This window comes from Eschrichtius robustus, chromosome 13 (assembly GCF_028021215.1).
Source record: "Eschrichtius robustus isolate mEscRob2 chromosome 13, mEscRob2.pri, whole genome shotgun sequence".
NCBI classification, from domain to species: domain Eukaryota; kingdom Metazoa; phylum Chordata; class Mammalia; order Artiodactyla; family Eschrichtiidae; genus Eschrichtius; species Eschrichtius robustus.
This window is the reverse complement of record NC_090836.1, coordinates 51,931,296-51,945,954: the sequence shown is the minus strand read 5'-3', so window position 1 is coordinate 51,945,954 and position 14,659 is coordinate 51,931,296. Positions and strand designations below refer to the sequence as shown.

The window sequence follows — 14,659 nt, the reverse complement described above, 5'->3', positions numbered from 1 at the left end:
ACTATTTCATGAAAATTATGAGTTAAAAGTATTTTCCTGCAGTGAAATGGCTATGTGGTGAAAGTCAAATGTACTTAAGAAATTCAGAAATATTTTTATTTACTTTTAATAAAGTGTACTTAATGACTGGTTCCAACAAGAAAAGCTATACGGTGCTATAATTCATAAATTTTCTAACCTTTCTTTCTTTCTAAGTTCTACATTAAGTGTTATGTCTTTCTCCAGTGTCCATTTACACTTTCCAACAAGATCAATGTTATTGCCATTAATCTTCTGTTCCAAAAACTTTATTTGAAAATAACAACCTTTTATAATTTTTATTTTGAGTTGTGTCTTATCAAAAAGTACTGCAATTCTGTTATTAAATGCATGATCATTTATTTAAAAAACATTTTATTCAATATATTCTTTTTTTAAATTGAAGTATAATTGACATACAACATTATATTAGTTTTAGGTGTATGACAGAATGGTTCAACATTTGTATACATCACTAAGTGATCACAATAAGTGACCATCTGTCACCATACAAAGTTAGAAAAACTTTTTCCTTGTGATGAGAACTTCTGAGATTTACTTTCTTAGCAACTTTCAAATTTGCAATTCAATATTATTGACTGTAGTCACCATGCTGTACATTATATCCTCATGACTTACTGGAAGTTTATACCTCTTAATCCCCTTCACCCAATTTCACCCAACCCCCAAGCCCCTCCCATCTGGCAGCCACCAATTTGTTCTCTGAATCTATGAGTTTTATTTTGTTATTCAATACATTCTTGATCTTAAATTAACATGTGGCTTTTAAACAGAATTATAAATTTACATGTATTTTAATATACATTTATATGTGTAGATATGTAAATATATAAAGATATATAAATACATAGAAGGAGTTAGGCACACTTATATTTGATATATAATTCTGTAACCTACTCATTATTTAAAAAAAAAAATCAATGAGTCATATTAATGCTAAGCCCGCTGCTGTAAGTAGCTACTTAATTTTGTATTTATAGAGTCCAAAGAATAAACTGTGAGAAAAAAGAAAATAAATGGTCATTTTCCATGCTAAGAATGGTAAATTATTATTATTATTATTGATATATATATTACATTACCTGACAAAGTTTTACCTAAGCAAGTTTTTATTTAAAGTTCTACTTCAATTTATAGTCATGTTACAAACATGATATGTATTTTCAAATGCTAAATTAAAACAATTATTTGATTTTTTAAAAAAAGTAAAATGGCACAAATATTAAACTCATTTAATAATGTAAAGTAAACCTAGAAATGATAAATAATTCAACTCTAAGCTAAGACATACTGTATGATGCTTGGAAATCTGTAATGTCTACGGATAAACCCTTAAAATGGTTATCATCTCAGTAGCATATAACAAATAGAATTTTAAATAAATTTCTAATAGTAATGGTTTAACAAAGAAACAGGATCTTGCATTACCTATTGTGTCAGCTTTGCTAAATCTTCGAGTTACAACATTGTTCATGTTTCCATTTTCACAGAGCTTCAATTCTGTGAGATATACTTCTACTTTGCAGTGCTTTACAAACATACCCTGTTCAACCACCTAAAAAACAAAACAAATTGGTATCAGCTATAGCTTGATATATTTCACTGTTTTGAATAACAATACATTTCTCTAAAGAGGCTTTAGAAAAAAACTACAGATCTCCAGTGAAAAACTAGTAACTATTAAAACCCATCAGTATAAAATAATAGATATTGGATAGCTGAAAAAGAAAGGAACATTTTTGGAAATTTTAATATTTAACAGAATATGAATAATCATAACACAAACATTAACAGACAGTTTAGAAAGGCATTCTACTACTCTATGAAGATACTTTGGTATACTATAAATAATGAATACATTTAGTATTTATGATGAGAAAGTGAATGCAAAGTGTAAATACAGCTCTGATAAAAGATACAGACATACTTTTAGCTTTTAGTACTTGATCTCAAGCAGAAAACCTTTAAAAATTGTAAGTTTTATACAATTTCTGTTAGCAACAGCTATAATATCACTCTGTACGTTAAAATAAATATTTTAAAACAATAACTACAAATTACTGTTGCCAAAATATTCAGCTATGCCCTGTAACTGATATGTTAGTTTTCCATCCTAAGATGACTTTGTTTGACCTTTAAATGCATACTCAGTAATTCTATGCAACAAATGAAGAAAAAAAAAAAAAAGCTGCTAAACATGCAAGCAATAAGGCAGAAAAAGAGAAAATATGTATATATTAGGGTCACCTTATTAACAAGTATATTTCCTTTTGATCTTCTAAAGGTTAACTGTAGGATTTCAGCCATGAACACTGTTTCTGAAAATAGTAATCGGCCTGATATGTGATACATTAGACAAATATGGCAAAAGGGAGGCTCCAAATGACTGTTGTACTCACACACTTTGCATCAATTCAATAAGGGACTCATAATTTGTCTTTCACTTGCAGGGAATTGTTTTAGCTCAAAAAGTTCAAATGTAGTTTGTCTAGTATTTAAAATATCCAATCCAATGCTAATTTTTATGATAGTTTTGTCACATATATTCTCCTAATTATACTTGTTACATTCACATTTCTAAAACAAGCAACAGCAAGCACTTCCCCTGTTAATTAACTTAACCCATTTTACAAACTAATATACAACTGTTTAACCCTGAACTAATTAAACTTGTTTTATACTTTATTTGAAGGATTTTGCTTTATGCTTATTTCAAGTTACGAAGGAAGCAAAGGATATTACATCATTTCTAAGATTACCTGAAGCTGTAAAGCTAGGAATCAAATATTCTTATTAATCAGAAATTTCTGCTCTGGGACTCAATATGTGAGTAAGAATCCTAAAATAATATTATATCAAGTTAGTTACTAATCATAGGTAGGTTGCCAAAACTGAGGTAACTACAGGCCTCATTTTATTGGCTGGGGGGTGGGTGGGTGGGGAATAACTAACAATACAGCGGGTAATGGGATAAAGAAACAGGATAAAATAACAAAAAATAAGAAAATCCCTCATTATGATTTATATTGAGGTATATATTTTCTAAGTAAGCATAGTTTTTTAAAAAATGAGAATCTTCATAAAACTAATAGATATTTTCCTGGAAAGAACCTGGTGATTTAACTGTCAGTAACTCACTGTCAACAATGAAAACAAAACATCAGTCCACTATTTCACTATTGTATGTAAGACAGATAACCAACAAGGACCTAAAACAAGGGCACTCTACTCAATATTCTGTGATAACCTATACGAGAAAAGAATCTAAAAAAGAATGGATATATGTATAGGTATAACTGAATCACTTTAATGTACACCCAAAACTAACACAACACTGTAAATCAACTATACTCCAATAAAATAAAATTTTAAAAAAATCAAGATTTCAAAAACCACTCTTCATTGGGATTCAGAATATTTCTCATTTTTCTTCTTTTGTCCAACAGTATCTTACATTGCTAAAACCCTCATTAACATTACTCAGAATACTACTACTGTATTTATAAGATATTTTACTGTTTCCAAAAGTAGTGTATTAAAAAGCAGTTCTTTTAAGGAAGATATGAGTTTGTCCTCAAACAACTTTTATTTGAAAGAACCATACTGTATGAATGATTAAAGCTTGAATACAACAGCATCACAGCAGAGAAAAGTAATTAGCATATTTATGTATTACTGTCATAATCATATGTATATTACTTGTTCATATATAGCATCTCCTTTATATTTGTTTATATAAAGTATCCTACCTTCATTAAAAATGTTTGTGTTGACAATAATCATTTAAAATGATGGCTATTAAGACTGTAACAGGAAGAAACAGGCTTAGAAAAAACAGGATACAAAGATTTACCTAGTTATTATAACCATTAAGATATATATTTGAAATAAGACAGGAAGGTGAATATTCAGAAATAACAGTTATGTTTCAGAATTAGAGGTGACAGCTAAAGTGTTTTTTTCCTAAGTGAATTATAATGTTGTTGAAATCTGTGCTTGGATTCTATTAATTCATGGCCACAATGAAGGTCAAGTTTTTTTACTAAGTTAGTTAGGGAAATATAAGTTTATGCTAAATTAAAATAAATATAATTTCCGTTTGTTCATTTTGATGTGAATATTAGAGAGCATTTTGACTAAAGCTATGAAATATACCTGATAAACCTAACGTAGTCTACTCTTTATAGCAGCATATGACTTCTCCCCCCTTGGAAACAGAAAGTAATTTCTAAAGAAATCTAGTACTTTAAAACAATTTGATAACACTGGGCCTAATAGATACATTTACTATTTTTGAGGAGTTAGCTACATTCACTTTGGCAGCACTTACTGAGCATCTATGCTTAGTGCCAAAAGTACACAGGTGAATTAGACCCAGTCCCTGGAATCAGGGTGAGAACACTCAGTGGTAAAGACAGAGAGACTAGGAGAGAAGTATAACACAACTATGAAATCACAGGTGTTAACGTATAACAAACAAATCCTACTTGTGATATTCTATACAAATATTTCAAGATATATTTCTTCAGAAACAAGGACTCAAACATAACCATAAAAACATTATCACACTTAAAATATTAAAAGTAATCCCTTAATATCGAATATTCATTACATTAAAATTAAATTAAAATTAAAATCATTTTTAATATAGATCCAAATAAAGCCCATACACTGCAAATGACTGATAAGTCTCAAGTGTCTTTTAACTGAAAAGTTCACCATCATTCTTTTTATTCTTGCAATTTTTAGTAAGACTACATCATAGGGATTGTGAGATATATTCTAAACAAGATGCAAATAATATCTAGTTGCCCCTCTTTTTATGATGTTGGTAGACATTAATTAACCAGCACCTAGATCAGGAGTGGTCTAACTATGATCCATAGGCTAAATCTCGCTCATCATCTATTTTTGTAAATAACATTTTATTGGAACACTGTTATTCCCATTCATTTATTGTCACCTATGGCTGTTTTTGCACCCAAAACAGCAGAGATGAGTAGTTCCACAGTGACCATTTTGGCCCACAAAGCTGAAAATATTTGCTATCTGGCTTTTTACAGAAAAAGTTTGGTGACCCCCTGACCATTAACTCATTAGATCTTCTTTAATTTTGCTCAGTAATGTTTCATAATTTTCATTGTAGAGAAGTAATTTTGTAAGGTGTATTTCTACATACTTCGATCTGTTGTAAACATTATTTTAAAATTCAACTTTATTTGTTGCTGATAAATAATTGGTTTTTCTATATTTACCTTATATCCAACCACCCTGTGAAACTTAATTGATTTTAATGGTTTGTTAGTACAACTTTTGGAATTTTCAACATATAAAATCACGTCTTCTAGAACATTACAATTTTATTTCTTTATTTTCAATCCTTATTCTTTGAGTTCTTTTCCCCATTACCACACTGGCTAAGTAAGACCTCTAATATAGTTATCCTTGTCTTGTCCCTGATCGGAGAGGAAGAGCTTTGAATATTTTACCAATAAGTATGTCTGAAATAGGTTTCTATTTCTAGCTTTTCTTAAAAAAATCATACATAGATACTGAGTTTTATCAAATGCTTTTTCTGCATCTACTGAGACGGTTTTTCTACTTTACTCAGATAATACGAAAATTACAAGTGATTTGCAAAGTAAAATCAAAATTGCATTTGAAAAAAATCCAGCCTGGCCATTTTTTAACTCCCTTTTTGCATACTGCTGGGTTTGGCTTGCTAATATTGTGTAATTAAATTACTTGGTATTGTGTTATTAAATATTTGGTTGAATATTTACTGGTGATGCCTTCTGGAGCTACAGTTTTCTTTGTGAAAAGATTTTTATTTAATGATTTAATTTCTTTATTCAGACAGGGCAATTGAGATTTTCTATTTCTTATTTCAACACTGTTGTATTTTTCTAGAAATCTGTCCACTTCACCTAAATTTTTAAATTACATAAAATTATTCAAAATTAATCTTTTAAAAAAGTCTTTAGACTCTGCTATGATGTCCCCTTTTTCATTCCTAATATAGGTGATTTGGGCTTATTTTCCTTTTATTCTTGATCAGTCTTGCCAGGACTCATCTTTATTTTACTGATCTATTTCAGTGTTCTTTATAATGAGTCAACTTTGTTCATTTAATGCAAAATTTTTTTTCCATTTTATTAATGTCTACTTCATATTATTATTTCTTGATTAGGCTTAATTTCCTTTTCTTCTCTTCTTGAGAACAGTCTTCTTTTCCAGTATTTACATTTAAGCTATAAAGTTCCTTCTAAGAATGACTTTAGTCATTCTTTTATGATGTATCATTATTATTCAGTTCAAAATATGTCTAATTTTACTTTTTATATCTTCTTTGACCTAAGGATTACTTAGAAGTATATTGTTCCATTTCTAGGTAGCTGAGAGATCTAGTTGTCTTTCTGTTACAGACTTCTAAATTCCCCTGAGGACAGAAAATACATTGAATAATTTCTATCATTAGAAATATATTGGAATTTGCTTGCTGGCCCAGCATGTGGTTAATTTTGGTAAAAATTTCACTTAAAAAAATTTTGTATTCTGCACTGACTAAGTGCAACACATGTCAATTAGGTCATGGTGGTTAATCATGTTGTTCAAATCTGCTTCCAAGCTCATTCAAGTGTTGTTGGCAGGCCTCCGTTCCTCTCCAGCTGTTGGCAGAGACTTTTAGTTCCTCATCATGTGAGTCTTTCCATAGGCTGCCTGCATGGCATATGGCTTCACTCAGAGTGACTGATCCAAGAGAGAGCCAGAGAGCACTCCAGTATCTTTTACAAACTCAGAAACAACATACTATCACTTCTGCCATATTTTACTGGTCACACAGACCAACTCTGGTATGATGTAGATTACATAAGAGTGTGAATAACAGATGGCGATAACTTGGGAGCATCTGTGAGGTTGTCTACCACAGTGAACCTCTGGTACCCAATAAGTCACAGACCCTCCCATCAACATGCAAAATACACTCCACCCCCCGCAAAGGCCCCCACTAGTCTCATCCCATTACAGCATCAACTCAAAGTTCAGAAACTTGTCATGTATATCTGACTAAGGTACAGATGGGGATCCTTGGGCATAGTTCCTTAAGTATCTCGAGTATAGTTTCTCTTGATCTATAGGCCTGTGAACTAAAAGATAAATACTGAAAGTTCCTTGGTTAGGGCTCACTTTTGCCTTGACATGAAAATGACTCTTCATAACATTTGCTTCTGTTTTCTGAGTCATCCTTTTTTTCATGAAAGTTAGCACATGTTTGCAGTTGAGTAAATTCTTAGTCTGATTCCTGCTTGTAGCAGTCTGCAAGGGCAAAGGCCTCTTTAATTTTATACTGTCTCTGCAGTCCAAGATGGCAGTGGTTCTTGAAAACACTGTGCGTCTCCAGCGGATCTCACTGGAGTTCAACCCAGTAGGCAAAAGTCACAACCACAAATGTCCTCTAGCTAAGTCCTTTCTACCTTGGGTTTATACTGAGAAGGCTCAGGGACATTGCCCTAAAGCTTCTTAGAAGCCCTACTGTTCCTAGAAGCCACATATTGAAAGGTGGTATAAAGTACACCCTGAAATCCTTTAAAGGGCCCTTTTTTCTGAAGAGTATTGTGAGGCACCACCTTCAACTTTTCTGAGGTCTTAACAAAGAAATTTTACAGTCACAACCTTGGCTTCAACTTTAGACCATGCTTTCTTGAGAGTGCCTTGAGTTTGATCTTTGCTTGGAAATATTTCTTAGTTTTAGTGTTGTTTGTCATCTGGAGAGGCTAATTTTCAAAACTAGCAAGTCTTGGCTCTTTTTTATTTAACAGTCCTTTCTTTAGCTTCTCTTTTCTCATATCTGACTAAAGGCAGCACAAGAAGAAACCCAGCAGTACTTTCAACATTTTGGCAGATTGTTTAGTTCATAAACATATTTTTTATCTTTCAGTTTACTGCAGATTGACACATTGTTAAACTTTCTGCCACCTTATAACAAAAATCACTGGGTTCCAATAAGATTTTCCTCACCTTCCTTTAAGATCTCACTGGCAGCCTCCTCAAAGTCTAAAATTCTACTACCAATTTATTCAAGGCACTTTATGCTTTCATTAATACTCTTAAAATTCTTACAGGTTCTATCCACTGCCCAGTTCCAAAGCCACCACCACATCTCAAGTTTTTGTTATGGTTGCATGCAACTTCCAGGAACCAAAATCAGTATTAGCTACCTACTACTGCATAATAAATTACCCCAAGTTTATCAGCTTAACAAAGCAAACATTATCTCACATAGTTTCTGAGGGTCAAGAATCTGGAGCAGCTTAGCTGGGTTGTTCTGGCGTGGGGTCTCTCACGAGGTTGTTGTCAAGCTGTGGACTGGGACTTCAATTATCTGGAAGCTCAAATGAGACTGTAGGATTCACTTCCAAGCTCACTCACATCGCTGTTAGCAGGCCTCCATTCCTCTCTATTGGCCAGAGATCTCAATTCCTTAACATGTGAGCCCCTCCATAGGCTGCCTGAATGTGCAGTTGAATTTCCCAGACTGAGAAATGAGAGAGAGCAAGAGGGTGTGTGCACCCAAGATGTAAGCCAAGGTGTCTTTTATAATCTAATCTTTTCTTTTTAAATGAGGTACAACTGACATATAACATTACAGTAGTTTCAGGTGTATAACACAACTATTCAATATTTGTATATATGGTGAAATGATCACCACAGTAAGTCTAGTTAACATCCATCACCCTACATAGTTACACTTTTTTTTCCTGTAATGAGAACTTTTAAGATCTTCTAGAACTCTTAGCAATTTTCAAATATGCAATATAATATTTTTAACTATAGTCACCATGCTGTACAAATACATCCCCATAACTTATTTACTTTAAAACTGTAAGTTTATCCTTTTGACCTAAAACTTAATCTTGAAAGTGATATACTTTACCATGACTTCTGCTATATGTCACTGGCCACAAAGACCAGTACAATACCAAGACCCTGGTACAATGTGGATGGGGACTATCCAAGGCTGTGGATATGAGGAGGTGGAGATAATGGGGGTTGTCTTGGGGGCAACTATCTTAACTTATATACTAATATTGTTATGCACTTTAATTTTATACATATTTTCATCATCATAAGGAATTATTACTATTTTAAACAGCCCGCCTTAACATCTATTCACAGTATGTGCTTTTGTCAGTCAACATTTTTTCCTGTGTCTCCAAGATTCCGTACGGAGTAATTTTTCATTCTGAAGACTGTTTTGTATTTCCTTTAGTGCAAGTCTGCTGGTAACAAATCCTATCAATTTGTTTATCTGAAAACAGTTTTTGTCACCATTATTCTGAAGGATCCTTTCCTTGGTCATAGAATTCAAGGTTAGCAGTTATTTTCTTTCAGCATGTTGAAGATACACTATTATTTTCTTGGCATTCATTTCTCTTGAGAAATCACTTCGTTGTCTTACCCTTACTTTGAAGGTAATATATCTTTTTTTCTGACTACTATCAGGAATACCTTTGTTTCTCAACAGTTTTATTGCGTATGGTTTTGTTTGCATGTTTTTCAGCTTGGGATTCACAGCATTTCTTTAATGTGTAGTGTGATATATTTCACCATTTTTGGAAAATTCTCAGCTATTACTTCCAGTATTACTTCTACCCCATTCTGTCTTTCCTTTCCTTTGAGGAGTCCACTTAAATGTATGTTAAACTTATTCACTGTATCCCATGTGCCCGTCTGCTTTTTTCTTTATTTTCCATTCTTCAGTGTCTTTAAGCTTTGGTCAATATATTTTCTATTGATGTTATCATTTAGTTTACACATTCTCTCCTTCTTTTTAGTCTAGTATTTCACTCAAATAGTATGTCCTTAATACTTAATATTTTCATATTATTGTTCAGTTTTAGAATTATATTTGGTTCTTCTTTTCAACTATCTTTTATTTTTTTGAACATAAGAAGCACAGGGTTTTAAGGTTTCTGTTTGATAATTCCATTATCTGGATTCCTCACGTGTCTGTTTCTATTACCTATAGTTTCTCTTGGATTTTGGTCCCATTGTACTTCCTCCTCATTTACCTGTTTTGTTTTTGTTTTAAATTGAACGTCTTGACATTTTAAGTGAGACAGTTTAGTGATGCTTTGAGGTCCAGGAAGATGGTTAACTTTGTTTCTACATGACAGTAGTAGCATTACCAATTCCAGATTCCTCAATGCAATCAGAGACTAGTAAAATTCAAAGCTGGGTTTCAGACTCTAAAAGACCAGTCTATTCTTTTAAGTAACTTCCACTGGCATAAGAGTCTGTTCTTTGAGTTCACTGGCATCAGAAGCATAGCAAAAATGGAAATTCCCAGACTTACTGATTTAATTTTGGAGGAAGACACATTTTAATAAGTACTCTAGGTAATTTTATACACACTAAAGTTTGAAAATTATTTTACAAGTTGAGTGAATTCCAACTACCTTATTAAAAATAAATATATAGCCTCCTAACAGACTTCTTAAACTTTTTTTCTTTCTCCCTGTATGAAGTCTTCATGATTCTTTATCTTCTTTAACTTGCTTATCAGACACAGATTTCAAGAAATGCCAGTAAGCCCTCTTTCGAGAAGAAATGCCAATGGAGTTGTCAGTTGACCTGTTTACTATACTATATGATATGCTACATTTATTAGGAAAAAAAAAAGTATGTCATTAAGGTTGAATTAATACAGTTTAACACATTTGAAGATATTCCAGGCATATTACAGATTTTCCTTTATCCCAGGAATGAAGGTCTTCTTCTACATAGTTTTACAGCTGAGTAGTTTATCCTTCAAATAGTCAAAACACTCAATTCTCCAGCAATTACAGATAAAAATGATAGGCCATTACATATATATATAAATATATATAATTTATGGCTAGCATTCCTAGAAGATATGAATCTTAACTTTGAAATGGCTATAAGACTGAGTGAAATTAAGGAACAGAATTAAACTACACTAAACTAAATCAAAGGCACATTCACATTCTATTTAGAAAACGAAATTCAATTCTATACCTAAACCATAGATACACAAATACAAACTGTTAATATATTAACTTTGTAGCATCAGTTCCAAATAAATCCAAATATGGTTTGGTCTATCAGAGGTTTATACCCTTGTGTTACATAATTCGGCTTTTTAATCGTTTTTATGTAGAAAAAAAATCAGATAAATAATTCTGCTCCATCCAAATACACTATCAAATACTTGTGTAAGGCTGACAGATCTACTTTAAGCAGTTGGTATTATTCTACTATGGTGATACTGATACTTTCATAAATGAATTTTTAGTTAACCAAAAAATAAAGAAAGTGGGTCATTTTTAATTTTTCTAGACTGTAACTGTAAAACTTAAAATAGGGATAAGAAAAATACCTGCATTTTCAAGTTTTAAGAAAATTGTACGCTGTAAAATATTTCTTCTATTTTTAGTTTCTTCATTATTTAAAAAAAAAATTTTTTTTTTAATCAGAAAAAAAAGTCAGAGTCAGGCTACTTAAGTATGTAAACTCATGTGGCTTTCTAAAAGACCCTGCACCTCTCTACCTCTGTCCTCATTTCCTCATCTATAAATGGGGATAATACTTACCTCAGAGAATTTTTTATGAGGATTAAACTAGTTAATAACGTGTATGATGTGCTTATAACAGTGGCCAGCCTATAGTAAACCCTCTATGTGTGTTAGTGTACAGTAACATTCTGATGGTCTTTTTTTCTCCAAGATAATCGAGGAGGCTTTATAAGTCACTGAAATTAACAAGAAAATGTGAACTAAGAAAAATATTTCTATTCAGTTATTCTTAATATGTACCTTCCGTGCTATTGGTTCCTGACCTTCCATCAATGTGTACCAGCTGACAAGTTTATTCCAGCCCTCAGTTGGCAACAGTATGTAATCCAATTCATCAATAAGATGCTCCTTAAGTGACTGGGCATCACCATCTACAAAAGGAAAAATAAACTCAATACATAAAAAGAAACAATACTACATATCTCTAAATACTTTGGTTGTACACATTAAAAATTACTTAAACTCATGGAGACTAATTCAGGTACTTAAATAATGAGTTTTGAAGAAAGCTCTGAAGAGGTTCACATCTAAGTCTACATATTCCAAAATCAACTGTTGCTTTACAAAGTTTCAATGTGTAACAGGCAACCAACAGTGTTTAAAAAAATAATTTTTCTTTTATTGGGCTCTTAAAAAAAATACTAAAGTGTAACTGTTAGCCAAAGGATCTGAATGAAGAGTGTTTCCCAAATATTTTAAGTATCAGAGATCCCTCACATGGTAATAGTGATCGTTCTAGCATTAGCTGATGAAGAAAATTCAGAAGCAAATCAATAACCTTTAACAATGATGCCAAAGCACATGGGCTGGGAACCATGATGGAAATCACAAAAGGGCATCTCATTACTCCAGAGAGCCTATGATCTAGATTCCTCCACAGATCTAAAGTAGAGGTAGTTGTTCAGATATGGTTCTAATTCTATGATCCATTTTCAAAATTCCAGTTGAACTAGAAATGTAGTATAGGACAGGCCAGAGATAGATATCTATTTTAGATCAAAAAATATATTCAAGGAAATATATTGAGTAACTTGCCCCAAATCATTCAGAAAATTGCAGGTACTATGAAAGGTATAATTATGGAAAACCCTTTTATCTCAGTTGATTTTCAGAAGAATATTATGAAGTAGATAGCTCCATTTTACTTAGTAAATAGATTCAGATATTGATTAACTTGCCCAAGTTCACATACAGAAAACTGTAGAGACTGGACTCAAACATGTATCTGTTTATGCTAATATCCATTTTCTTTCCACTATAACAGACTACTTTGAATTTAGGAAAAGAAAAAAAAGTTTAAAAATTAAGACTTCTATGCTATTCTCCACAATAATTCAAGATTTTGAGTAAATGATTTTATTATGTAACAGAATCCAAATAGTAATTTATATCTAGTGGATAAAATAAAATGATCAATTTTTGGATCATTTTTTTAGGGGGAGAACACCCCTAAACACAGAACCCCTAATTTTTGTTACTTTCGTGTTTATTGATGTAAAATTGATATACAACAAACTGCTGCAGATTTAAAGTGTAAAATTTGATAAGTTCTGACATATCACTACAAGTGTGAAACCATCATCACCAAAATGATGAACAGATCTATCAGTATCCCCCCACCACCAAAGGTTTCCCTGTAGCCCTTTTTTGTAATCTCTTCTTGTCCATCCAGGTCTACTGTCCTGTCCCCTGAAAACCACTTATCTGTATTTTGCAATTGTAGACCAATTTGCATTTTCTACATTATATAAAAAATAGTATGTACTGCTTTGTTTGGCTTCATTTATGCTGCATCATTATCTTGAAACCCATCCATGTTTTTATGTATCAATAGTTCATTCCTTTTAATTGCTGAGTAGGATTTCATTATATGGATATTCTATAATTTGTTTATCCATTCAGCTGTTGATGGGCATTTTGGATTGTTTCCAATTTTCTCTACTACAAATAACAGTGATGTTTCTTTTTAAGAAATTGCAAGACTATTTCATTCCCAAAAACAATGTATGAAAGTTCTACTTGCTCCACATCCTTATCAATACTTGGTATGGGCTCATCTTTTAAATTTTAATCATTTTAACACATGTATAGTGGGACCTCATTGTGGTTTTAATCTTCATTTTTCTAATGACAATTGATGTTGAGTATATTTACACGTGCTTTTTTTCCTTTAAATTTTTATTTATTTATTTTTGGCTGTGTGTGGGCTTTCTCTAGTTGTGGTGAGCCGGGGCTACTCTTCATTGTGTTGCGTGGGCTTCTCTTGTTGAGGAGCACGGGCTCTAGGTGTGCGGGCTTCAGTAGTTGTGGCACACAGGCTCAGCAGTTGCAGCTTGCGGGTTCTAGAGTGCAAGCTCAGTGGTTGTGGCGCACGGGTTTAGTTGCTCCGTGGCATGTGGGATCTTCCCGGACCAGGAATTGAACCCGTGTCCCCTGCATTGGCAGGCAGATTCTTATCCACTGCGCCACCAGGGAAGTCCCACATGTGCTTTTTGACAACACTATCTTCTTTGGTGAGGCATCTGTTCAAACCTTTTGTCTACTTTTTCCACTGGGCTTTATGGAATTCCTTATTCTGCATATAAATATTTTATCAGCTAGGTGATTTGCAAATATTTTCTCCCACATTGTGCTTTATCTTTTCATTCTCTGAACAGTGTCATTTGAAGCGTTTGTTAATGATGAAATACAAGCCATCAATTTTTTTCTTTTATCAATTGTGCTTTTTAAATTCATATTTAAGAAAACTTTGCCTAACACAATGTCACAAAATTTTTCTCCTTTTTTTTTATAGTTTTGGTTTTTACATATAGGTCTACAGTCTGTTTTGAGTTAATTTTGTATATGGTGCCAGGTATAGATCAAAGTTCACCTGTTTCTGGCAAATAGATACTTAATGCTCAACCAGCATTTGTTTAAAAGACTATCTTCTCTCCACTGAATTCCCCTTACAACTTTGTGTAAAATCAATTGGCCATATATATGTGTGGATCTACTTCTGGATTCTCTAATCTGTTCAATTG

At 32.4% G+C, this 14,659-nt stretch overlaps 1 protein-coding gene across 4 annotated transcripts in view; it reads right to left on the bottom strand.

Moving 5' to 3' along the window:
• Positions 1-14,659, bottom strand: part of USP15 (ubiquitin specific peptidase 15) — a 119,203-nt gene that overhangs the window by 78,243 nt on the left and 26,301 nt on the right. For all 4 annotated transcript variants that reach the window (XM_068560660.1, XM_068560661.1, XM_068560663.1 and 1 more), the window contains exons 3-4: positions 11,877-12,007; positions 1,468-1,594 (exon numbers count right to left, since the gene is read on the bottom strand). In XM_068560660.1, coding sequence (XP_068416761.1) covers positions 1,468-1,594; positions 11,877-12,007 — 258 coding nt within the window. The remainder of the gene's footprint in view (positions 1-1,467; positions 1,595-11,876; positions 12,008-14,659) is intronic.